Below are 26,866 nucleotides of genomic sequence, written 5' to 3'. Positions count from 1 at the left end.
ACTCTATGGTTCCCATACAGTTTCCATGGAAGTGACATCACCAGTTCCCACCTCCATTCCCAACTCTCTCACCTGTTGCCAGGCTCAGTTTGACAATCCTACATCCTAAATGAGATTATCAAATGCCAGTGAAATTGTTCAAATCTTATTAATTTATGCTGGAATTCTACGGGGATGCTATTGTAATTTTGAGGCCTTTTTCCTTTTGACATCGTAAAGACTATCTAGCCAATTTTTATCCCACCCTTCCTCCAAAATGCTCAGGAAGGTGTATACAGTTCTTCTTTCCCCCGCTGTATCCTCACAACAACCCTACGAGATTGGAAAGGTCGAGGAAGTGCAACGGATTCAAGGTCAAGTAGTGAGCTATGTGGCAGAGAAGAATTTGAACCCAACATGAACCACTTACACACCTTGCATTATCAGTTGATGTTGGTTAAGAATTACTTTATCTAGTAAAGCATTGGTTAGCACAGTAACTAAGCTACAAACTGGGGTTACCTTCAGCAATGAACTAACTAGGTGGCCTTAGACTCTTTCAACTTCATAGTCCCTGGAGCTGCAAAATGGGAGTAACAACAGCCATACAGCATTACCATAAGGATAACAAGAACATTCCGCATTCCAAAAACGCTGCAGAAGTATTAAGCGTTATTATTATGCCTTTTGACAAAGCAGGATTTTTGCCTATGAAATTTTAAACCATAATAAATGTGGCAATCATTTAGGCGCCTCAGGACTCTCTCCCGTATTTGCTACTGCAGTTCTTCTGGAATCCGTCCCTTTTTACAGCCTCTTCTAAATTAATGCCAGATATCCTGCTAGGAACGCGCTGAGATGCAAGTTCAAGAGAGCAGTGGTTTCTAGTTTGGTCTCAAAGGACAGGAGATACTAAGTAAAATGACTTCATTTTCATAACGAAATTTAGGCTGATGTAGGCATTCGCAAGTGCCTTCGGCTTACAGAACCGACTTTCTGTTCTCTTTCCTTGTCGTGAAAGGAAACATGGAGAATGAACTCACAAGTTAGAGCTGGGAATTCAAACTTGTGAAAATTCCACAGCATAGCTCAAGGCAGGGGATTTCTGCATCGCTACCGCCCACTCTAATGTGCTTTTAGACTATCAGCAATACAAACTTGACAGGCAGTAGTTAGAAGAACGCCAGACTAGGATCCGGGAGACCTGAGTTCATATCTCCAATGTGCCGTGATGCTCATTGGGCAACCTGGAACCAGTTGTGCACTCAGCCTAATCTACTTCACAGGGCTGATGTGAGGATAAAGTGAGGAAGGGAGAATCATTATTCTGTCCTGAATTTCTTGGAAGATGGGTGGGGTAAATAATAGGGGACTGATAAGAGGAAGACAGTCACCGATAATCTAACTGCACTATCTGTTAACCCCGTCTCCTCTGATAAACAAAATCCATCATATTCATATTCATGGTTGCCTAGGGTTGCCAGCCACCAGTTCCCCCAGATCTACAACCTATCTCCAGACTATAGAGATTAGTTCCCCTGGAGTAAATGGCTGCTTCAGGGTGCAATCTCTATGGTATACCATAGATTCTAAGTGAAACCCCTCCTCGAGTTAGTCCCTTCCACCAGCACCGCCACCAAATCTCCAGGAATTTCCCAGCCCAGAGTTGGCAACAGTATGACGGCCTCTTCTTTTCAATGGCACACCTCTTCTTTCTTATGGGTCTGCATAAGTGAGCAATTGTCCATTTGGGCCATTCTGAGCAGAGGTGAAAGTAACCTGGTACGAGCCAGTACATCCCATGGGTAAGAAAACGGCCAAAGAAAGAATCAAGAAGAGACTTGGTGTCCAATAGCAGATGTTTCCCCAAACCCAAACAACCTAACTACATGGTTAGGTCAAGTAGTAGATAGGTGAGGCACACACCTGGAACGGCTGTTGCCAGAACTGGGATAATAATAATAACAACAACAACAACATTCGACTTATATACCGCCTTTCAGAACAACTTAATGCCCACTCAGAGCAGTTTACAAAGTATGTTATTATTAAACCCACAACAAACGACCTGTGAGGTGGGTGGGGCTGAGAGAGCTCTGAGAGAGCTGTGACTGACTCAAGGTCATCCAGCTGGCTTTAAGTGGAGAAGCGGGGAATCAAACCCGGTTCTCCAGATTAGTCCTGCGCTCTTAACCACTACACCAAACTGGTTCTCAAGACCCCTGGCCCCTTGCAAGAGCCAACCATCTTACAAGAGGATGAGAGTAAGCAATGAGGGGACTATAAGATATGGCTGATGAGTGACAAGTTGTGTGGGTATGCCCTGCAACCCATCTATGCTGGTTTTCTAAAAAGATATTTTGCAGATTTAGGAACTCTAGTGACAGAAGATACCTCTTGGTTGCTTGACCACACTGTTTCCTGGGCACTTTTTGCCGGGCCTGTAAAACAGATATGTTCCACCAGCCATATGGTTGAGGCTGGGGCATGGGAGAGTTCTTTGGGCCAGTCTCCTGTTGGGGGAGCTATTGTGCCCCTCCTGCCCTGGCTTTCCCACTAGCTGATTTATCTTCATTTCTGCATCCCCTACTCCATGGGATATCCGGCTGGGTTTGGATAATGTGGGTCTGCCGTCAAGAGATGTTTACTAAACTCTATGTTTTTTATTTATGGTTTTAAATGTAATTGTATTCATTGGCCGTTTCCACACACGTTGGATAATGCACTTTCAATGCACTTTAGAAATCCTTTGGAAGTGGATTTTTTGTTTCACACATGAAAACCCAGTTCCAAATGATCACTAAAGAGCATTGAAAGTGGATTATCCAACGTGTGTGGAAGCAGCCATTGTTGTTTTTCTGCTCTGAGCTCATGTGAGTGGGAAGAGCGGAATACAAGATTAATAAATCAAATCAAGCTCCTTCCAAGGTTGCACCTGCTGTCTTAGTCCTCTAATATCAGAAACTCTCATGTCATCACAAATCATTTCCATGTGCATCAAACATTACAGCCACCGTGAGGATCTAAGAGCATCACTTGCCCTAGAAACGTCTGTACGAAACCACAAAAGTTTGGAGATCAACCTTTAGAACAATTATTTGTCCTCTCAAAGCAAAACCAGTCCGTGCTAATCAGAATCAAATGCTTGTATTGCTGTCAGAACTCCAGAGGCAGGTGCTTTCAATCAAACTGTCATTTCTGCTTGGGAAAAAGAGCACGGGGCGTGCCAGGAATGGAAAAGAAAAATGCCCCCTTGTCTCTGGGTCAGCCAGGGAGTGTTAATTGAAAAGAGGACGATTGGCAATCATCATTATTGTTTATGGAACAGTCTAAACTCACAAAGCTCTTGATGATTTTATTGTCTTTTACAACATTGGAGCCAGCCCTAGAAACGTGGCACAGGGACAGCATATTTACTCTGCATGTGGAAGATAATGAGTTCAACAATTCCCTGGCACTGCTAAGTGAAAGCTTTCGACATCAACAGCTCAACAACAGGCACCACCTAAGACCACCGTCATTTCTGTTTTCCAACTATGCTGCTTCCTCCCAAGAGCTGGAGCAGTGAATGCGACTTTGTTCCTGGATCCCCTAGTATCTTCAAAGATGCTGAGCAAGCCACAGGTGTCCAGTGGTGCTACCCAAATTCTCGCATTTGTGAGGATCCAAGAAGCCCCACTGGGAAGCCACCACGTCAATTGGATTCCCATTTCCCACTGCTGCTCAGATCAGTGATGTGAGAAAAAATATAAAAAATGGCCATCAGGCTGACGGAGTGATGCCACTTTTGTGAAAACTCAGAAGTTGTGTCATGCCTCTCTAGGGATCACCGGAAACTCTATGGGAAAACCATAACATTTCTGGAAATAGCTAAAGAGGTGAGATGTCATTTTTGGGTTTTCCCTGGAAGTGACATCATGCCATATAAGCCAGTTCCCACCCACCCCCATGTACCCACTCTCCCAGTTTCCTGCTGGTTGCCAGGCCATATCAGGCAACCCTACCTGCTGGAAATGTACAGCTTCCAAGCTTTGAAGATGTATGGAGAACCAGAAGAGAAGGCATGCCAGCTACTCCAACCCCTGGGGGTGAGGAGCAGCACCTGTGAGATGGAGGCAACATGTAGTCTTAGTATTTGCTTGCTTAGGGCAGGCAAACTCCCAGGGATACATTCCAACCAGGCTCAAGCCTAGTCTCCAGCATGTCACTTCCAGGTGCCACCTGGAAAGTGACAATGGTAGCTCTAGGAATCATGAGAAACTCTATGATAAAACCATAGTTACACCATAGAGTTGCAGTGATTCCTAGAGCTACCATTCTCACTTGAAGGCTGTACAAAGAAGCAAGGCTGCAACTTATGATTGGGGGCAGCGAAAAACTAAAGTGGAGACATCACACCATATTTTTTTCCAAATATACATGACAAGGGTGTTGTGCAGGCAGGGAGTGAAAGGAGGCTATTGTTACACAAATGTCTTCCTGTAACATTCAATTCTGGTTTCAGGTTTGGAAAGATTTCTGCCAGAGAGCGGGTTAAAACTAGAGTTGGGCACAAACCGAAATACGAACCAAAATTAAGCACGAACCAGGCCAGTTCATGGTTCGCGAACTGCAATTCATCAGATCCCATTTCTGATGAACCGCCACAAACTTTAGGCTAGTTCATTTGGTTTGTTTTTTGGTTAGTGTCTGCAGACAGCCTGGTGCCAATCAATCAGTTTCCGGACAACAGGGGATGGACTTCCTGCAGACCTTCTGCTGACCCAGAAGTGATGATTTTCTGACCCGGAAGTGATGTTTTCATGAACCAAATGAAGTGGTTCGCAAACAAGGGGCAGGTTTGTGAAAGTTCGTGGTTCATGAAATTTGACGAACCATGAACCGCATGGTTCATTTTTTTTTCCAGTTCATGCCCATCTCTAGTTAAAACCTCTACAAAATGCCTTTTGAGTTTCCTAGGTTACACTTAGGGAACACATCTCTCTGTGTTGAAGTTTCACCCTTATGACAGATTGTCTAGGGGGCTCACCTTGGCACCAGGAGACTGTTATTGGGCCATCTGTTTCAGTCCACTCCAAGATCTTTCCAAGGCTATCAACGCAGAAAGACTTATTGGTAGCAGGATCTTCAAAGTAAGGTATATACTGGCCATCTTCATCACACTGCAGATCTCGTTCATCCATCTGGCAGGCAGTTACACCTATTGAAGGAGAACAGAATGGAATAAGTGTAAGGACTTTCCCCTCTCCTTTTTTTAATAAGTGTTGTTAGGATAAAGTAGGGAAAAGAAGATTCTGTGTTGCCCTGAGCTCTTTGGAGGAAGGGCAAGATAAAAATGCACTAGATAGATGTGCTGGAGAGACAGAGCTATGATTAAGAGGGAAATAAATAGAATAAATCTGATCTAAAATATAAAAATTCTAAAAAAGTCTGTGAATAAACCTTTTGATCTCAGAGTAGCCATCCTCAGACAGCTCCGTTCGAGTGGACATATGGAACATAAAGTCATGGAGCAAGAATTTATTCTGAAATTTGACTGTGGTGATCCAGGTTTAAATAGGGATTAGGGCTTTCTTATCACGCTGTAAGAACTGTATGTAATGTTGTTGTTGCAATGTTTACATGACTTCCCCCATAAATAAGCCTAATTAATGAATGTCCCTTGAAGAATTCTCACATCAGCCTTCCACCGACTGATTTCCTTAGCTCTCAGTTAAGAGTCCCACAAGTACCTGAAGAAACGGGCAACAGTCTACAAAGCTCCTGGCTAAAAGCACAACTGCATTTCTTAATATTATTCTTCCAAAGTGTACAACCAACCTTGTACTCCTGGACATTTTCATTCACTATCTATCAACACTGTGTATCTCTAATATCTAATGGAAATCAGTTTTGCAGCTCTCTTACAGTGCTCGGCTTTAAAAGCTCCGATGGAGACAGTCGTTTTTCCCAAAGGACATTTATTGCAGGACAGGCTTCCGGTCTGTTCTTGATAGAATCCAGAGGGGCAGGGAATGCAATGGCCAGTCTGGAAGTAGGCACCTGGAGGGCAGACAACTGCAAAAGGGAGAAGCTTTTATTACTCCTAGGAAATTCAAAGGGAGCATTACATTTACCTACGTGCGCAAATCCAAAATAGAATAATTCTGAGAAAATAAGCTGTCTCTTCCAGTCACCTGAGGCTTAAAACACTAATGAATAATAATAATAATAATGATTGATTTATATGAACTAGAGACTCCGGTATGATAAAAACATACGATTTTACAATGAACTAGAGATTCCAATACAGATTTTGACTGGAGTATCCCCACTTGGAAGGTTAACTATGATTACTGTTATTAAGCAGTTCCTTGAAATCTAATAGAAAAGAGTCCAGTAGCACCTTTAAGACTAACCAGCTTTACTGTAGCATAAGCTTTCAAGAATCACAGTTCTCTTCGTCACATCCATCTGACGAAGAGAGCTGTGGTTCTCAAAAGCTTATGGTACAGTAAAGTTGGTTAGTCTTAAAGGTGCTACTGGACTCTTTTCTATTTTGCTACTACAGACTAACATGGCTAACTCCTCTGGATCTATGACCTCGAAATCTAATAAAAACAATAAGTAATAAAAAAAATTTGTCCTGACCTGGATAACCTTAGCAAGCCTGATCTCATCAGATTTTAGATGCTAAGCAGGGCTGACCTTGGTTAGCAACTGGAAGGAGACCTCCAAAGAAGACCAGAGTTTCACAGGCAGGCAATGGCAATCCATCTCTGTTAGTCTCTTGCCTTGAAAACCCCAGCAGGGGTCGCCATAAGGCAGCTATGACTTGACAGCACTCTCCACCACTGATAAAGAAACTAGCAATGGCGCATTTTGATTCGGACAGTAATAATTCCTGATAAGGCTCACTAAGAAAATTTAACTTGGTATATTATGCTTTTCAGCAAAACCTTGAAAACTGAGAGTCCCTTGAGAAGTAGGAAGGGTCTGTCTGGCTGTCTAACGGCCTAACCAGGCAAGGAACCAGAAGAAAAAACAGGGTTTCACCTACCAGTAACAGTTGTTTATCGAGTGTTCTTCTGTGCAGTCCCACGTGGGAATTGTGCATGCGCAGGCTGGCTGCACATGCGCAGTTCCCATGTGGGACTCCACAGAAGACACAACGATGAAAACAGGGTTGCACATACCTGTAACTGTTGTTCATCGAGTCTTCTTCTGTGCAGTCCCACATGGGAACTGCACATGCGCAGGCTGGACTGTGCATGCGCAGTTCCCATGTGAGACTGGACAGAAGACACGGCAATGAACAATCAGATCTTTCCAAAACTTTTAAAAAGGTAAATTTCTGCATGTGGTGCAGGAAAGACAAAATTTAACCCTTCCACTCCTGCACTTCCTAATAGTATGAGTGGTTTGAACAATGGAATCAGGTACGTAGAAGAGCAGTAGGCTCTCCATTGCAGGAGGTCTTCAAGCAAAGACTGGATAATAATGAGACAGGGATGTTGCACTTTTCAATTCTGTATAGAGTAAGGGATTGAAAGCTTATAAAGCTCCCTTCAATTCTAAGAGTATCTCCTCTGCTTACAAATTCACTTTGCCAAATACACAAATCGGATCTGTTTCAATTTTAATATCTTAAAACATATTGCGGTTCCACTATCCCTTTTATATGTTAATGAGAAGGGGCCAAATGCTCTGCAAAAACAAGTTACAGGGTCCTTTCCAGATGTGAGGGATTAAAGCTTCTACCTGGCAGCACATTCAAACTTTCGAAGCAAATTCTGCACTAGCAAAATCTTTGGGACTGAATGTCCTACAAGCCTTATTGATGCCAAGAATCACAGAAGAGCAGCAAGCTCTGAGATCATATCTCCACGTTCTCCACTCGGACACAATCCGATGTGCTGTTACACAAGGAGTAGGAGCTTTGTACAACAGTAAAGGAAACCAAATGTGGCGTTTGGCCAAGATACGATGTGCAGCAGATTTTGGACTGCTGACCTCAAGGATACCAGGTGGGGCTTAACTTGTACATCACTAGTACTCTGCCCTAGTCAAAGTAGAAAACCTAAACCCTCCTCTGCTCCAAAGAAGCTTTTCTTCAGCCTGTTTCTGAAGCTAGAAATACACCTGGCTGCAGAGTGTTCAAAACGACTGAGCTGGATGCCATAAGGTAGGCAGAAGAGCGCCTTTTGGTATAAGGTTGCCAACTTCCTGGTGGGCTCTGGAGGTCTCCCAGAATTGCAATTGATCTCCAGGTGACAGAGATAAATTCCCCAAGAGAAAATGCACGCTGTGCCAGAGAGGGGAAGGACCACTCGGACTTCACTTCCCAGGTAACCTTGCGAGAAAAATCTAGTGTTCTCCACGTGAAGAAAGTCGCCTGTAGTCACACACTATACCAAACTGGCTCTTGTGTTCTCTTTTGTCTCGTGTTCCCAGTATCAAAAGGGAATAAGGCGGATTCGTGGAGGATAGATCTATCAGTGGCTAATAGTGGCTCATAGCCATGGTGAATAAAGGGAGCCTCCACATTCAGAGGCAGTGAACTTCTGAATAACAGTGCCAGAAGGCAATAGCAGGGGAAGGCCTTGGACTCTGGGCTCTGGTCCTCCAGAGTAATTGGTTGGCCACAATGTGAGACAGAATGCTGGACTAGATGGACTGCTAGATGGACAAGTCGTCAGATCCAGCAGGTCTCTTCTTGCGTTTTTAAGATCTTTTTGCTAACAACTTGCTGCGGTGAGTGAGAGCTGGAAGAAACGTTATTCACCAAGTATTTTAACACAGGCCAACCTCTTTCTCGACCAGCCACTTTGGAAACCATTCTTTGTCTCCTGCATCAATCACTCTCATAGATTGCTGGCATCTCAAGCGCACACGCTTTATTCTGCAATATTGTAAGTTACAGAAAATTTAAAGCTCCTGTATTCACTGTGAACAGCTGGCAAAGGTTTAAAAGTGAGAGGAACTCATGAGAAGAAGGAAGGGCCAGTATTTCAGTAGGATAGTCGGAGAGGCAGACATATGAAATGTCAGCATAGAGTTCTTGATCCACGTGGTTGCTGGGACTATTTAGAAGATTTCTGAGGAAATTAGTTCATCTGAAGTCTAAGATTGCCAGTTGATGGAGCTGCCAGTTTAGATCTCCACACCGCTCTTCTATATTTAGTTCACCGCCTCTGCCTGTTTGCTGGATCCCTGCCTGTCTAACTTGCTTCCCTGCCTGGTTATCTGTCTTGAAGAATCAGAACAGTGTTCAACAGAATGCTGCCTGGCATTTTGGCCTTGGCTCGGCTGCCTGCTAGATTGTATTTTTTTAGCTAGTCTTCTGCTCACAGCTCAGACTCTGCACTTTATTTGGAGAATGGTGATCTACAAAAACAGCTGAGTTCATGGTCCAAGGAAGTAAAATATTGCGGTAGCCAAAAAGAACAGAACAGCCAAGGCCAACCCTCCCACCCCTCCAAGAAGCTCAGTAGAAACATTCCTGTTTATTTCCTTAACTTCCCTTTCTTAGCAACTAATTACAAGAAGGCAAGAGCAAGCAGAATGACACTTACCACACCCCCGGGAATTTGGGGCCACCTCTTCTGCAGTCAGTGCCTTTCGGAAACCACTCTTGCATCCAACGTGAACTCTGGAAGATATGTTGAAATCGACGTCTCTGAGAAAGGTGATGGACGTGTCCGCTTGGAAGCGCTTCGAGTCCAAATGGAAGACAAAGCCACCACTTCTGACGAGTGTTTCAAAGCGCCCGATGAGATCACCAACCATAGCTTTTTCTAGAATAAAATTAAACAGAGCAGGATATTAAAAGGGGTGGGGGAAATTAGAGCTCAATAGACTGATTAACCAGAGGGAAAAAATTAACTTCCTAGCTCCCGTGAAAAACTATGAAGACAGTGAATATTAATTTGCAACAATACCCATGTATCTCGAATGTAGCTATTCAAGTCACAGGAACTTGAGCGCATACCAGCAATGGCTTCCCCATTCACTCCAGTGAAAGCAGATTAAAATGCACATTAAGCCAATGCAGATGTGCAACCTCATTTGGGATTAATGAGGTAGGCTATAGATGGAAGTAACCCACCATCTGACCATACCCAGTGTCAAGGGGCTCAGACACTACCTATGAAATGCAAATTGCAAGTTCATGAAGCCTCAATTTGCATCAGGACCATGCAAGGAAGGGGAGTGGAGGGTTAACCCTTTCACATTCTGCCCAGTAGAGATGGGTTCGTGTCCATCTCTACTGGGGAATATGTAGCTGGCCTGACATAATGTGTTTACCATAGCAAAAATCACGCAAAAACAGTGTCTGTATCAGTGCACAAAAAAAGACAAAACTCACATCTGTTGTGAGTACACGCACATTTAAATTGCTGCTTTTCTCATCACTCCATGGAGACAGTGGTTTGCTTCTTTCCCAATCATCACTTTTATATTAATGCACATGTGCCATTCAGAGCCGACATAGGGCTGCGTAGTGCAACATTTTTGCTTCTACAAGGGTTCTTGTGCAATCATAGAATCATAAGGCTGGAAGTTCACCCTAAGGTCATCTAGTCCAGCCTCCTGTACAATGCAGGAAATTCACAACTATCTCCCCTCCCCACACCCCCAGTGACTTCTGCTCTATACGCAGAAGATGGCAAAACACTGCCAGGATCCCTAGCCAAACTGGCCTGGGGAAAATTGCTACTTGACCCCAATCAGAAATGCAAGAGGCTACCAAAGTCTTTTTCCTTGCATTAAATCAAAGTTATTGTATCCTGACTTGCACTTCTGTTTATGCATTATCTTGGGCAACCGACTTCTGGACACTATAGCACACTGGAAGGAAGCATAAGTTATTTCACAAGATCTTGCACAAGAATTGCACAAAGTCCATTTATTTTTCCACTTACACATCACTGGATCCAAGCCAAAATGCCATGTATTTTTCTATTCTACAGCTGCTCACAAAAGTTATTAAAAGAAGTGGCCTTAGATATAGGATCTCTGTATGGGAACCACAAATAAGGATATGAACAAGCCTAAATCAGCTGTTCATCCACGTGGAAATCATTACACTATATAGAAATATGTGACATTTTACATTCACTAAGATAATAATGCATAGGTTTTCTATTTTTAATTATTTTGTGACATTCGTTCTAAACGAACAGGCCCAAATATGTTACCCTGGTAGTCTAGGGATCTTTCTAAAACAAAATTTCCAAACATATCTGAAACACAAGTTAGTTATTCTTTCGCCCAGTTACCTCTGAGCCAGTGAAATATTGCTGCCTTGCCACATAATCCAGGCCATATGCACAGATGCAAACATAAACAGATTGCCGAAACGGTAGCCACAGAGCCACCCCACCCAAAGTCAGCTTCTGGAGACATTTAATTCCATTCCTCGTTAAGCAAAACAGGCAGACAAACGGAGACTTAGAAACTCCAATCAGAACATGAATGCATGTGAAATCACTGCAAACTGAATTAGGAAGCTATTGACTGCAACCAGAGCCTAATCCAGAGATTAAACAGTAGCCCTCATAGGAAGGAAAAGTAAACATGGGATTCGTTTTCTGCCTCTTCCCGTTTGGTGGGTGGGAAATCTGTAGAAGAAACTTTCCTAGCTTGTGCAAGAAGATGACAGCAAAACAAGAGTAGGGGGGAAAGTGTAGAAAAGGACAAGGACCACAGAGTTTTGGGAATACTTTCTGATAGAGGAAATTATAAGGAGTTTGGAGCAGTTTACTTTCAAGAAAAGGCAAGTGAGGGGAGACACAATCGAGTTTTACAAAATTATAGTTGAGATGAAGAAACAGATCTCCCTCGCTCTCTTCGCTATCATATTAGGGCGCAGGGCACTCAAAGAATTTGATGGGCAGGAAATTCTGCAAAAAAAAGTGTTATTTAACATACTGCCCACAGCTAGTGGAACTCACCACCACAGGATACAGTGATGGCCCCTACCTTCAATTACTTTGAAAGGGGATTACACCAATTTGTGGGGAAAAGGTTAGGTCAATAACTCTTAGCTATCCACCTTTGGAGGTCATCCCTTTGAATGTCAGCTGCTGGGGGGCAGCCAGGATTTTTCATGGATTTGTCATCACACATGACTTTTCCAGTACGCAATTAGCACACGGGCATCACGAAACGATGGCAGAAAGCAATCATTTTGGCAACGCAGGATTGGCCCAAAGAAACCCCTTATCGTACCAATGTTGTGTAAATCAGGAAGTGAAGCTGCTGGGACATCCTCGAGCAAAGCTCTCCACGTGACGTTCACTCCCAAACGGTTCACAGCCAAACACTCTACACGAACAGCAGAATCACCGCAAACAGGAACCGAAACCAGATGTTCAAGGGCATTGACCTTGAAGAAAGAAGCCAGACGAGGCAGAGCTTTAGCACAAGACTTGTTTGTATGGTGCAATGAGCTTTGGCTGCATTGAAGACATGAATCAGGCCATTGGTCTTTCAAGCCCAGTATCAAGATGGGTAGCTGGGTTAGTCTGTCTGCAGCAGTAGAAAAGAGTATTGTCTAACCCGAGTGGCAGAAGCTATCCAGGGTCTCAGGCAGAGGTCTTTCGTATTGTTGTAGTGGAGACACTAGGGACCAAAAATGGATCTTCTGCATGCAAAGAAGGCGCTCTACTGCTAAGCCACAGCCCTTGCACCAAAAAGGACAGTCTCCATCTTCAGGTGAGGACCTAAAATTTGCCTCTGCAATAGCAGACAGACAGCTTTTGCTCTACGAGGCAAGCCAAAGGGTTCCTATATAGATCTGGAACCACAGGAGAATTCCATGGATGGAAAGCATTTCCATCCATGAAGCAGGACTTTCTCCCCTACCCTCTTCCACTGCAGCCCAAATTTCAACCTCCAAAAAGGAGACACCCCCCGCCCCAGGATTAGTATAGGGTTGCCAAGCCAGGCCTGACAACTGGAAGAAGGTTGGGGGGGATGGGTGGTATATGATGTCGGCTATGTTGCTATATCAAGTCTAGGGAGAAGCTGGATGTAGGGTAGCTCTAGGAATAGCTGGAAACTCTATGGAACCATAGAGTTTCTGACAATTCCTAGAGCAAGCCTATGTCACTTCCAGGCTTTCACATCAACCACCAGCATTCCCATTAAATGGCTTTGATTAAAAATGATTACCAGTATTTAAAAGTGTGCTGTCAAATTCACTGGTATCACCTTTGTAAAGGAGTGAAAGATGTCAGTCAACTATAGTTCAAACCCTAAGCAAAGTGGACTTGGAAAGGTATTTTTCTACTTAGCCAGCACTGCTAATTGAGCAGCACTTCATCAAATCCCATGGCGGGCAAGAACCCTGATTTTCGGATCAATAGAATAGAATCACTAAGGGTCAGGAAAGCAACAATCGATTCTTACACTGAATTGCAAAGAGATAAGGACTGGAGGCCACGTTTTGTTTTTAACTTTTCTGTGGATTAATAGCAGAAATACCTGAATATGACAAAGCCCGCGGGCCTCCATCTCATCCTGAATGAAGATCTGGAAGGCTTCTAGCAACCCGGAGTAATCAGGACTGCAGGCCTTCTCAGGAGGCAGCAGGAGCTGAAAGCGACTTTGAGTTTGGACACTCTGGAATGGCTGGAGCTCTAAATGGAGAACCAAAGAAGGAAAGGTGATACGAAAAGTCACTTTCCCCCTCTACAACGGTGTATTTTTTCCCTTTCATTTGTATACATGCACTCTTTCCTGATAGATGCAAAAATTGTTTCTTTCACCAAAATGTGAGATCAGATCAACAGACAGTAGTACGGTTTTAATTTGCCTTTTACTATTGTTAATGCAACATCAACAGCGTTTCCTCAAATTAACAAGCACTTTGTTTCTTCACCTCCCTCGCTATGAAAAGATAAGTATAGCGGGACTGTAGGTAACTCTCATGCATTTAGGGAGGGGTTCTGGAGGAGAGATCCGCTTTCATGGACATGAGAACCATCTTCCTGCATTGGCATAAGCTTAATTATGAGAGTTGGCATGTTCATGAGAGTTGAACTGCGTAACTCTGAGTGGAAATACGTGTTGCAAATTATCTGGGGACAGTCAAGTGCAGGATTTCATGTGTAGTCATTAATAGAGATGGGCATGAACAGAAAAAAACCCCGAACATGATGTTCGTTGTTTGTTGCCATCCACGAACAGGGACTCACGAACAACCACGAACATGGCCCTGTTCACAAACATGTTTGTGGTTGGCTGTTCATGGGGGCCAGCAGGCTCTCCTCCAGCCATCATCCAAGTCAAGATCCCTACTGCACCACTCCCAAAAAACTGACCTGAGCAGGCACCAGGAAAGGTACCAATAATAAATAATAGCTGCCCCCAGAGCCTGGCAGCAGCCCTGGAACTTAAAGGGGTAGACCCCTACCACGCCACTCCCAGAAGCCTTACCTGAGCAGGCAGCAGGAAATGTACCAGTAATAAATAATGGCCCAGAGCCTGGCAGCACCCTGGAACTTGAAGGGGTAGATCTCTATCCCATCACACACAAAGGAAATTCAAGCTCCAATGTACTCTCTCTATCAAAATGCCAACAGCAACTGTCTCTCCCTCTGCACTGTCTGCAAAACCAGAGCCTCCCTTGTAACAAATTTGGAGCTCCACACTTGAAAGGACGACCTGCCTATCAAGCTAAATTGGGCTTAGATTGGGGTTTCCAGGGCAACAGCAAGAGTTCAGACAGAGTTCAGACAATCCCTGCCTAAGTTGCCAAGCGAATTGATTGCAGGTGCCAGACTGTCTGGCTTGACAAACAGCAATGAACAGCAATGAATGAGGCTTGCAACGACCACCTGTTCGTTTAGAATGGGGCCTCACAAACAACTTGTTCGCAAACAGCAGATTGGGCTGTCCGTGGCTTTTTTTTTGTTCGTATTGCTGTTCGTGCCCATCTCTAGTACTTAATTCACATGCAGGCTGTCTCTTGCTTGACACATTTACATGCCACTTTCATGGAAGCTCCCTTTGTGTGATTACATTTGCAAGTTAGTATGAATGCCGAGTCAGGAGGGCAGAGCTCCAATTCAGCTGTTTTCACAATGAGAACTCTCAGAGATGGACACTGTAGAGCAAGGACTTTATGCTCCTCTGACTTGCCTATTTGCATTTCTTTAATGTGTGAAATCAAAAAGAGTCCAGTAGCACCTTTAAGACTAACCAACTTTATTGTAGCATAAGCTTTCGAGAATCACAGTTCTCTTCGTCAGATCTGGCATCTGACGAAGAGAACTGTGATTCTCGAAAGCTTATGCTACAATAAAGTTGGTTAGTCTTAAAGGTGCTACTGGACTCTTTTTAATTTTGCTACTACAGACTAACACGGCTAACTCCTCTGGATTTAAGGTGTGAGAAAGTGTTAGGATCTACATTTCAATGAATTGAAGTGGGAGGTGGGGAAAACTGGGATACTTTTAGCAGTGGAGGAGGAACTGATATTGAACGCATGAGTGTATTCACGTGGAGCAAACTGAAGTGTGACTGGGTGAGCGAGTGCATGGGAAGTTGGAGGGGGGACACATGAAATAAGGTTCACTTGAGTGTCTCTAGGTACTCCATAACATGTATTTCCACCCTCTCCGGCAGTAGTCATATTTAGGACAAAGCTCATTTCTCATCAACTACATTGACATGTCCATTAGAAGACAGAAGGGACAATGACGCTTGCCAAGACTGAGAGGTTTTTTCCCCCATTTTTGTTGCTATGCCTTCAAAAATGTTTTTCTTAAAAAGCCAGGAGACAGGCAGAGCAGTAAAGATGGAAATAAACTAGCAGAGCTGATTCTTCCAGGAAAAAAAAATACAGAAGTCACAAAACTTAGTGGTTATGTGACCAAACTGTACCCGCCAAGTTGAACCATCTGGAGGTCAGCTGTTTAGCTCAAGAGTAAATGCCTTTATTGAGTCACATTTACTTGGATGCAAATTTCTAGGCAAACATTCAGACAGAAAGGGTTAGAGAATGGAGGATCTACAGGTTGTAGAAATGACAAGAGCATTAATTTCTCCTCTTGTCGCTACAGGTCCAAAGTGGCTTCTATTAAATCCTCAAATCTTCCATATTTTCATGGGTAAAATCATACTACGTGACTAGTAAAAGATTTTTTAGCTCCACAAAAGGTTTTATTTCTTTTTCAAACGTAGATGTAGTTTTTACACCATGCTTAAAAAAGCACAACTTAACAACAGAAAGAAAAGTAGAACTAGAATAATTAAAATCAATTATAAAGCAAACAAAACAGGTAGAGACACACAATCTGTGTCTTTTCTATCAAGTGTAAGGGTTATACCATGTCGGTCAATGATGACACATTTCAGTCTATCTATAAAAAGCTAACTGCAGCCTCACCAATTGAAACTCTCTCATCTGATCTGCTATGAGCATTTTACAGGGTGGGGGAAACACATCCTAAAAAAAATGTTTTCCTTTAAAAAACAAATCCGAGAGCTAAATTTTTATTAGCAAAACTGAGCAGAAATCAAAGGGTTAAATGTCCCCTCCCATTCCCACCTGCACTTTATGGAAAATTCTATCCCTCTCTTTATCCTAGGAGTTAGCCGAGTTAATCTGTAGTAGCAAAATAGAAAAGAGTCCAGTAGCACCTTTAAGACTAACCAACTTTATTGTAGAGTAAGCTTTCGAGAACCACAGTTCTCTTCGTCACATGCATCTGACGAAGAGAGTTGTGGTTCTCGAAAGTTTATGCTACAGTAAAGTTGGTTAGTCTTAAAGTGCTACTGGACTCATTTCTATTTCTCTTCATCCTAGAAATTCAGGACAGCCTACATAGGTTTACTCATTCTTACTATGCTAAAAATCTTGCCTGAAACTATCTAATGAGCTTCGTGTAGGGAGGCCAAGTTGCCCGCTTCAGCATGCAGCCTTCTGCCTTGGCCCCCTGTCGCTGCTGAATAGGGTGGCAGAGAAAATGGAAGAGGGTTGAAGCAGTGTCCTGCAACATCACTTCCTGATGCATGAGAGGAAGCGACATCAGTGCATCAGAGGATGCTCTAAGATTTCCCCCAAACTCTGTTTTTTACCATAGAGTTTCATAAAATCCTAAAGCATCCCACAATATGTTGATATCCCTTACAGTAATGCATCAGGAAGACACAGTGGCACTGGTACTTCCTCACCCACCCACACAGTCTCCCAGGGGCTGCACCCTATTTATTATTATTTCATATTTATATCCTGCACTCCCCGCAAGCAGGCTCAGGGCGGCTAGCTTAATGAATATACAACGATCCAGACTTGGGCTTCTTGGGCTCATCTCTCTTCTAGCAGCTAGAACATGCATTGGGTGACTATTTTCAAGCACTTGTCAGGGCCAGATTAAGGCTGTTTCTGTACGTCCTTAAAGGGACGACCCACACACCGAATGAGGGCAGCTTTTCCACTTCGCTCCACACATCTACATTTTCAAAACAGTAGCAGGCAGTTTGGCTTCCATTTTTTTCAGCACATTTTCTGAGAACGCACTTTCCCGCGGTGCCAGAAAAAATGGAAGCCAAATTACCTTCTACCATTTTGAAAAGGTAGACGTCTGGAGTGAAGTGGAAATGCTGCTTGCGTTCAGTGAGTGGGCCGTCCCTTTAAGGATGTGTGGAAACAGCCTAAGACCTGTGGAGGCCCTAAGGAACATCATGTTTAAAAGCATTACCAAACCAATGGCAATGTAGTGATTTTTTTGCATTTAGAGGCCCCTCATAACCTGAAGATCTAACTGTAGCTAGCTTAGCTTCTTTTTAAATCCAGCTCTGATTCTAATCCTTATACATTTAAAGCTTTCCATTGCTTGAGGCCAGGATTTTGAAGGACTGCCTCTGCCTGTACTGTCCAGTCATTCAGTAAAGATCCTTTTCCTTCTGAGCCTTTAGAGGTTAGGCAGGTAATATCAGAGACTGAGAGCCAAGCTACAAGTGACACCTGACACAGGTTGGACACCTGTCAGCTTCCTTCAAGTTTTGATGGGAAACGTAGGCGTCCTGGTCTTGCAGCTTGGCTCCCCAACTGCTGTCCAATAGACTTTCAACTGTCACTTGTCCAACATTCCGCCAAGCTGCCTACATTTCCCGCCAAAACTTGAGGGAAGCTGACAAGTGTCCAACCTGTGTCAGGCGTCACTTGTAGTTTGGCTCTAAGTGAAAAAAAATTGGCTGGATCCAACCCTTGGGGTTGTTTAATTCATAGTTTTTCGGGGTGCTTAACACAGTTTTATTGCTTGTTGTACGGCTCGTTTTAATGTTGATAATTTTATGGTTGCCGTTTTTGTCATTTCATAGCATTTGCTTTTTATGCTGCGTCTCCAACAGCAGTACACTGGCTATACTTCTGCATTGTTTCAAAAATTTCATCATCCCTTTTTGAGATCCTGCGAGAAAGGTGGAGTGTAAATAAAGGAAACAAACAAACAAAAGCAGCCGCTTCCCAGACTTACTTTGACAAGTTTGCGAATGGGGAGGATCTCCTTCCCAGAGGCCGGTCTCCACATCGCAGAGCAGCATCTCCCCACGGGAAAAAGTCGGGTAAAAGCCCGGATAGCAAATCACCCGACATTCCTGAGTCTTTGAAGTCGCAGAGGACACGTTGTTGCAAAAGACTCCCCCATTGATGATGCCAGGGGCATCAAAAGGCAAATGGCACCGAGGACCTGGGAAAAGCATACAGAGGATAAAGGAAAACCCCTCTCTTCCAAGTTGCCCAGCAATGAGGGGGAGAAAAATATGCTACAAGTGGGGGGGGGGGAATATGCTCCGTGTGGGGCCTAGAGATCTCCCACAATGACAGCTGATCAGTTCCCCCGGAGAAAATGGCTTTGGGGGATCGATTCTATGGCATTATACATGGCTAAAGTTCCTCCCTTCCCCAAACTACAGCCCCAAATTTCCAGGAATTTTCTAAGCCAGAGGTGGCAACCTTAGCTGCCTGCAGGCGGATAAAAGCAGATGGAAAAGAGTTAACCAGGCAAGGCCAAAGATCAAGATGGGTAGCCATGTTAGTTTGTCTGTAACAGTAGAAAATAGCAAGAATCCAGTAGCCCCTAGAAGACTAACAAAATTTGTGATAGGCTATGAGCTTTCATGAGTCATGAAGTATCTGAAGAAGTGAGCTGTGACTCACAAAATCTCATACCCTACCACAAATTTTGTTAGTCTTAAAGGCAAGGCCAAAGTCATTGGCTGAATCCACACACCCGCGGAGCGTCCCAGCGTTGCACTAAATGTTCGCTAAACACCCGAAAGTGTAGCGTCTTTCTAGCGCGATTCGCTAGCGATTCGCTAGCGATTCACTTTCTAGTGATTCGCGCTAGAAAGACGCTACACTTCCTGGTGTTTAGTGAATATTTAGTGCAACGCCGGGACGCTCCGCGGGTGTGTGGATTCAGCCATTGTTGCCCAGCCCTTACCTGGAAACACCAACATCTAGGCATGATCAGGAATAGCTATTGGGCTGTCTGAAGATTGACACTACAGTCTAGAGATGCCAATTCCAGGGCAGGAAATTATTGGAGATTTGGGGGTGGAATCTGGAGAGGGCAGAGAGTTCAACAGGGATGTGATGGCAAAGAGTCCACCCTCCAAAGATGCCATTTTCTCCAGGGGGACTGATCTCTGTAGCCTGGAGATGAGTTGTAATTCTGAGAGACCTCCACCCTCTACCCCAAACTCCACCCCTACCCACCCCGAGAGTCACCAGTGGCTCAGAAGATTTAAGTGCCACTTGAAAGAAACTGATATCCAACACAGAAGCTGGATAGCTTCAGACTAGTAGGGGCATCAACTTTGGGCTGGAACTATGAATTCATTCCACTTTCCTCCCCTGGAAGGAGGCTTCCAATGACGTAAGAGGTTCTTTTATTGGAGGAAAGACCTCCCCTCCTCTCTAAAGTGGTTCAGTCCATTCTATGACATCAGCTTTGTACTTTCATCATTCTCCTGAAGGCATCATTTAAAATATTTTCACTGAGAAGAAAATATTCACTGAGAGAAAGTATTTTGTCTGAGAAACATGGTGCAAGGCAGAGAAGAGATGTGGGTGGTGGAAAGATACATGGCATTAAAACCCCTGATATGTATGTCCAAAAAAAAAAATACTGGACCCCACCCAAGCATGCTAGATGGAAGCCGAAAATGACCTAAGGGAAAATCTTTCCCAAACGGAATCAATTACGTTTAATAGAAACCTCAGTGGACACAATGGACATTCCGAAGTTACTACTGGCCTGCCTAACCTGTCTCTTGAGATAAAGAAGATAGATTTATTGTCCTTTCCCACCATGGCTGTCTCCTATGCTGACGATCCATGTTCCCATCTTCAAGCGATGCCCAGAATTGCAAAATAAAATAAAAAGCTCCTTGTTGGCTTTCTGTAAGCATCAGCTGGAAGGGAAAACTAAATTGGAGGAAAAGCTGGGATCTCATATTTCTCTACAGGAAAGGTTGCCAATACTGGTAACGGAACAGAATTTGGAAGTTCAGACTATTTTGGCTTTTTAGGGTTGAGTTTAACCACAAGATTTGATTTTTAAAAAATGTTTATGTTTCAAAGAGAAGACTAGGCTGTGGAGGCATCACTGTTGGCGGGATTATGTTCCAAATTTTGGTATCACTTTTTTACAGAGCGTAAAGGGTAACAGTGGCAAAATGCCAACAGGGCAGTGACCTGTCCAGAAATCCATATTTATTGATCAATAATAACATTTAGGGCCAAGCTAGAAGTGACGAGTTACACTTGAATGGCAAGTGAACAGACTCACATGTATTCCTCCCTGTTCACTTGCGCTCCACTCGATCACTATGTGCAAGTAGAGTGCAAGTGAACAGGGAAGAATACATGTGAGTCTGTTCACTTGCCATTCAAGCGTGACTCGTCACGTCTAGCTTGGCCCTTAGAGACTGCTTTTCCACTCACTTGGGGTCCTGGGGAAGGTGGGGAGGTCATGTCCATTTAACAGCTTCTGGAATCACATTGCATGATTTAAAAGTTTGGGACATGAAGCTGCACTCTGCAACGAAAGCTTGTTGAGGGATCTTGGGCCAGCCACTCTCTAACCCCAACCAACTTTAGAGGACCGTTGTTGTGATAAAATGGAAGAGGGAAGAACAATGTTGTAAGATGCTTAGGGCCCCCCTTGGGGAGAAAAGCAGGGCATAAATAAACTTTCTCAACTAGGTCTTTTTTGCTGCATTTCTTCCAGCTACACGTGTGTAAAGTGCCATCAAGTTGCAGCCAACTTATGGTGAACCCTAGAGGGTTTTCACGGCAAGAGAAAAATCAAGGTGATTTGCAATTGACTGCCTCTTCGCAGCAGCCCTAGACTTCCTTGAGGGGGTCTCCCATCCAAGCACGAGCCAAGGCGGACCCCACTTAAGCTTCTGAGATCTGATGAGATCAGGCTAGCCATCCAGGTCAGGGCCTTCCAGCTACCGCCATATCTTCATCCCACTCTTTCGTACACTCTAGGAAGAGTCACTCACTGTCCCACCGGCAGCTCTCCGAGCTGCACAGCAGTTATCACTTGGTATCTTCTTAATAACCCTGTGAGTAGGGTTGCCGGGTCTTCCTGGCAACTGGTAAGAGATTGGGAAGATAGGGGCACAGAGGCTGCAATGCCCCTCAATTTACCCTCTCTACAGAGCCAGGGAGAAGCTGCTCAGAGGGTTTGTTAAGTTCCTCTTTGCCTCCTAGAAGGGGAGGTGAAACTGACAGGGCCTTCAGGAGGCAAAGAGGAAATTAGCAAACCCCCTGAGTAGCCATCTTTGCTGGCTCTGTAGAGAGGGAAAATTGACAAAGACGTCCGATCTCCTTTAAAACTCAGCTTCCCAGCTAACATTGCGACTCCTGTCACGTGTGCATTTTCGTGTAAGTCGTCTCTTGTAGCTTAGCTCTGAGAAATAAGCGCAACGTTGCTCAGACCGCAAGAGTGACTCACGTTCACACGCAGGCCCCCGGTTGCTGTCTCTTGTCCCAGGAGCCTCCCCTCCATTCTCAAAGACACACCAACAACTTTCCTTGTTGTCGTCACATTGCATGGGGGAGAAGATCCCACTGCTGCCTTCGCACTGAGGGATGTAGCCTCTACCAAGCTCCCATAAGAGAGCTTTGGACTTCAGCATGCTGCAGTAACCGGGACCTTCAAAATAAGATGAGAAAATCTGGTCACTCCATGCAGTTGTCCTATCAGTGTTTACTCAGAATTAAGAGAGACAAGATCCCAACTGGAGATCTTCCACATCACAGATCACTCTCTTAAACACTACATTAAACCAGCCCCTACATGTTTCAACACTGGATATCCAAACGCTTCCAGGAATCCCACAGTCAGGTCATGAAAACAATAGACTTCTCTCGCTATTGCGAGTCTCACAGCAACTGGCAGTCAGAGATATACTACCTCTGAACATGAAGGTTTCATCTAGAATTCTTGCCTAATAGCCATCGATAGCTTTGTTCAATCTTTTTTTAAAATCATCTAAACTGGAGGCCTTCACCATATCTTGTAAAAGCAAATTCTATAATTAAAGGTGCATGTATTTAATTTTTTAGCCTTGTTACTGTTGTTACTGTAACAGCGAATGAAAGAGAGAATGTTAAAAATGGTCTTTGCCTCTAAGAAATTCTGTATTAAATTATAAGGTTATCTTCTACTTCCTTGAATATTTCAAAAAGATACCGTTCAGATGCCACACGCTGGTCCCTTGTTCCCCATCACTGTTCTGAGCAGCAGCATGAGAACATTTTAAAAAATGGGCTTTGGGCCAGTGGCATGACATCACTTTTGGGAAAAACCTGGAGGTGACATTAGTTCACTTTAGGAATTACTAAACACTCTGGTTTTACCATAGAGTTTCTGGCAATTCCTAGAGAGGTGTGATATCACATCCCAGTTTTGGGGGCTGAGGGGTTTCAAGAGTCCCTTCGAGCAAATCCCCTTCCATCATCCATAGCCTGAGACCTGCCTGGGGCTCGCAGGGCCTCAAATATAGAGAAGGAAGGGGTGCTCATTACATTATACCTTCACCTCACCTTGGTCTTTCTACCACAACCTGTGAAGAGAGCAGATACTGCCCTTCTCACTAGCCCACAGCCTGGCCCTTTATGAGGACTGGTGCAATGAACTGTACATGCCCAGTTGGTCCTCCTGATCTCTCATGAGAAGTAGGTGGACAGGCATCCTGCTATAGCAGGAGACTTCCTAGCCAAGCCCCTCATTCTCTGCCATACCTTAACAGGCTGGTGGGGAAAAATTAAAGGGGCTCCTTGGCATCATACCAATGTCCCAGGGGAAAAAAAAACAGAACTGATGTCATCATGCTAGGGTGACACTCTAGGATTCACTCCAAACTCTATGTTTTAAACATAGAGCTTGGGGTGAATCCTAAACATTAACCCAGGATGAGGACATCACTTCCATTATTTCAGTGGAAGTGAGATTATGCTTCTGTGTGGGGTTGAGAAGATTGTCCCCATCCCCAAGCTCTCCCAGAGGGTTGCCAGCATTGTCTGGCAAACCTAACGAGAAAAGAAAATCTCACAGGAAACCCGGAACAATCCCAACCAATAAGGTATCTGCTTCTCCACCCCAGCTTTTCTTCCCCAGCCTTGGGCTGGCATCAGCTGCTCATGATCACGGCAACTGGACCCTCTATTCAGAAAACATGCCCCACCTATTGAGATCTACACATGGTTGAGAGGCTCTCGGTACAGATGGATGTCATGTCCAAAAAGGACTCTCGTGGTGAGGATTTTGTTAACGGGAAAATTCATTTCAGCATAATAGAGTTTTTAAATGCAATTGATTAAAAGACAAATGATTCATCAGCTAAAAATCTTTGATAACATACAGGAAAAAGGTAACATAAGAAACGGCAGGAAGAGAATTCTTGATGGTTTAGATTCTTGGAATGAACAGTTAGTTCAGAGAACACAAATGGCTTTATGAAGCTCGTAGCACACTGAGGGCAAGGGCAGGAACAGGATAAAATAGAATCTTTCTCCGCAGTGCTGGCGGATTTTCAGCAACAATGGCTCACCCAGAAAAGAAGCTGTAGGTACTTACAGTGAACCCTGCCCTTTGAATCTAGACTGCTGCCTTGGAGAACTTCTCCTGATGCAGGGTCAACACACCAGGCCCCGGTCTCTGACTTCTGTAGCATAGCATATGCCCCGGTCTAGGAGGAAGCAGTTGTGTTATCATTGAGGAATGGCAGGCTGTGTGCAAAACCAGTATTCCAAAACCCCAAGATGGATTTACCGTGCAATCCTAAGAACTTTTTCCTGAGAGTAAACCCCATTGAATAAACCAGAGTAGAACTCAGAGTAGACCTGTTTAGGATTGCTCTCTTAGATAACTATTCTCTGGCATGGTAAAGCAATCAACAGTTGCCTTTCTGGATAACTTATCTTATGCACTGAGGCCAAGAAGTAAGATATGGAAAAGGAAGCACAGGTTGGGAGCCAGGTGGTATCAAGGGCATATGAATGTTTGCTCAGGCTACCAATAATTTTTTGTGCTTTTTGGAGGGACAAGATTTCTTGGGTCCAGGATAGTAGGGAGTCCAGTAGCACTTTAAGACTAACCGACTTTATTGTAGCATAAGTTTTCGAGAACCACAGCTCTCTTTGTCAGATGCATGCATGCATCTGACTCCTCTGGATCAGAGGAGCTAACTCCTCTGGATCTATGATCATGGGTCCAGGGCGACTGCTTAAGTTGGTGGTTTAGCAAAAACAGTAGGGTTGCCAACTGCCAGACAGGGCCTGGAGTTCTCCCCAGAATTACAAACGATCTCCAGACTATAGAGATCAGTTCCCCTGGAGAGAATGGCCACTTTGAAGAGTAGACTCTATGGCAATATACTCTGCCCTTCCCAAACTCTGCCCTCCCCAGGCTCCACCCACAAATCTCCAAGCATTTTCCAACAGGAACTAGCAGCCCTAACTCAAATACGTTCACACACACTGTGTGCTAGTTGGGTGTATAGTTAAAGGCATGTTCTGCAGTGTGTGAGGGGTGGGTTCTAGCCCTCCTCCTCTTCTATCACTGATAGAAGAGGCCTACAGGTGACTTTGCCTTATTCTCAATTTCTTCCTTGGTGGGATCCCTCCTCAACTCCTGTTTTCACAAAAGGTGGAGGAGGACAAGGACGCCTCCTGGGAACGTTCTTTGGTGTGCTCCTTTGTTGCTGTGCCTTGCAAAATGCTGCTCTTTGGGGCATTCCTTCCCCAATCCGGGACCTGAACCCCATTTGCTTGGGAAGGGTCAGGGGCTTTTGGAAGGGGAAGGCAGCGTCTTCCTCTGCCAAGGGAGCTATGGAGGAGCTTTGCTGATACAATTGGGAGTCCCCATACTTTTCTTCCCTGTGTCCCCTTGTCAAAAGGAAATTTATGTGTTGGAGGGGGTTTGACTCCTCAGCTGCAGAACTCCCAAGACTATGAACCAAGCTGCAAGTGACGCCTGACACAGGTTGGACACTTGTGAGCTTCCCTCAAGTTTTGATGGGAAATGTAGGCGTTCTGGTCTTGCAGCTTGGCTCTCCATTTAATTGAAGTTTACAGAGCAGCAGTCTATGGGAGGGAGAACATACGGTCGGGAGGGGAGTGCAGGCGTCGGGCTGTCACTGGGAGCCCCCCTTCCCCTCTGCTGGGTGTGTGGGGGAGGATTTCTGTAAACTTCAATTAAATGGAGAGCCAAGCTGTAGGACCAGCTCCTATGATTTTATACATCACCAGGAATGGAGTTTTGAATTGCATAATGCAGATTTTTAATACAGCCCTGTGGCGCAGAGTGGTAAGTTGCAGTACTGCAGTCCAAGCCCTGCTCACAACCTGAGTTCGATCCTCGTGGATCGACTCAGTTTTCCATCCTCTAAAGTCGGTAAAATGAATACCCAGTTACCTGGGGGTAAAGTGTAGATGACTGGGGAAGGCAATGGCAAACCACCCCGTAAAAAGTCTGCCAAGACAACATCGTGATGCTATGTCCCCCCAGGGGTCAGCAATGACTCGGTGCTTGCAGAGGGGACTACTTTTACCTTACCTAATGTGGATTTTTCCAAAAAAGAATTAAATCCTGAATTCAGCCTAGAATTTATATAATTGAAATATGCTTCAATTCAAAACAACTTGCCTCTAGGCAGGAAGGTGTAAACAGGTCTGCTGAAGTCATGTCACGTTTCGACGCATTCTGCCTCCAGCTCGAAATCAACGCATTTGTTTGAGAGCGCTGACACGGTGTCCGACCTGTATTAAAACACCACGCATCAGTTAACACCAGCTCAGTGTAGTATATAATGTAAATGCCTCATACCCAGCCATTGGTCCCCGATTGCCAACTAGATGACAGCAGCAGTTGCCGGCAATGCCCGGGATTAACTCCAGCCAAATGTATCAGCAACTAGTTTCAAACTCATACCAAATGTAGAGGAAGGTAAACTGGGCACATCCTGGTGTACAGCTTAATCTAGAAACTGGAAGCGTACATCCCTCCCATAAAGTGTGACACTTGTGTTTAGATCAGAACTCCCCAACACGGTGCCCAAGGGCACCCCGGAGCCCACCAAGTGTTTTTTAGAAGGTGGGTGGGGCCAGCAGAATATCTGATTGGCCATTTGAGGTCTGATTGGCAGAGCAGATCTAAGTAACTTTTTTGGTGGCAGCTGCAACCACAGTGTTGACCCTCACGCCTTTTTCCAGTATATCCAGAGAGAGAGAGAGAGTCTCTCTGTCTGTCTGTCTGTCTGTCTGTCTGTCTGTCTGTCTGTCTTCTGCAGTGGCCATTTTATGGTTGCACCCACCATCCTATGTCAAAATTCCAAAGGTGCCAACAGGCTCAAAAAGGTTGGAGACCCCTAG

At 44.4% G+C, this 26,866-nt stretch overlaps 1 protein-coding gene across 1 annotated transcript in view; it reads right to left on the bottom strand.

Annotated features, from left to right (window-relative positions):
- TG (thyroglobulin) overlaps nucleotides 1-26,866 on the bottom strand; it is a 224,437-nt gene that overhangs the window by 153,289 nt on the left and 44,282 nt on the right. The window contains exons 14-22 of the mRNA XM_054985907.1: nucleotides 26,142-26,254; nucleotides 24,072-24,183; nucleotides 21,945-22,145; nucleotides 18,450-18,662; nucleotides 13,450-13,604; nucleotides 12,193-12,349; nucleotides 9,534-9,755; nucleotides 5,887-6,036; nucleotides 5,009-5,179 (exon numbers count right to left, since the gene is read on the bottom strand). Coding sequence (XP_054841882.1) covers nucleotides 5,009-5,179; nucleotides 5,887-6,036; nucleotides 9,534-9,755; nucleotides 12,193-12,349; nucleotides 13,450-13,604; nucleotides 18,450-18,662; nucleotides 21,945-22,145; nucleotides 24,072-24,183; nucleotides 26,142-26,254 — 1,494 coding nt within the window. The remainder of the gene's footprint in view (nucleotides 1-5,008; nucleotides 5,180-5,886; nucleotides 6,037-9,533; nucleotides 9,756-12,192; nucleotides 12,350-13,449; nucleotides 13,605-18,449; nucleotides 18,663-21,944; nucleotides 22,146-24,071; nucleotides 24,184-26,141; nucleotides 26,255-26,866) is intronic.

This window comes from Eublepharis macularius, chromosome 7, assembly GCF_028583425.1.
Source record: "Eublepharis macularius isolate TG4126 chromosome 7, MPM_Emac_v1.0, whole genome shotgun sequence".
Taxonomy (NCBI): Eukaryota; Metazoa; Chordata; class Lepidosauria; order Squamata; family Eublepharidae; genus Eublepharis; species Eublepharis macularius.
This window is presented reverse-complemented; position numbering and strand designations above follow the sequence as displayed.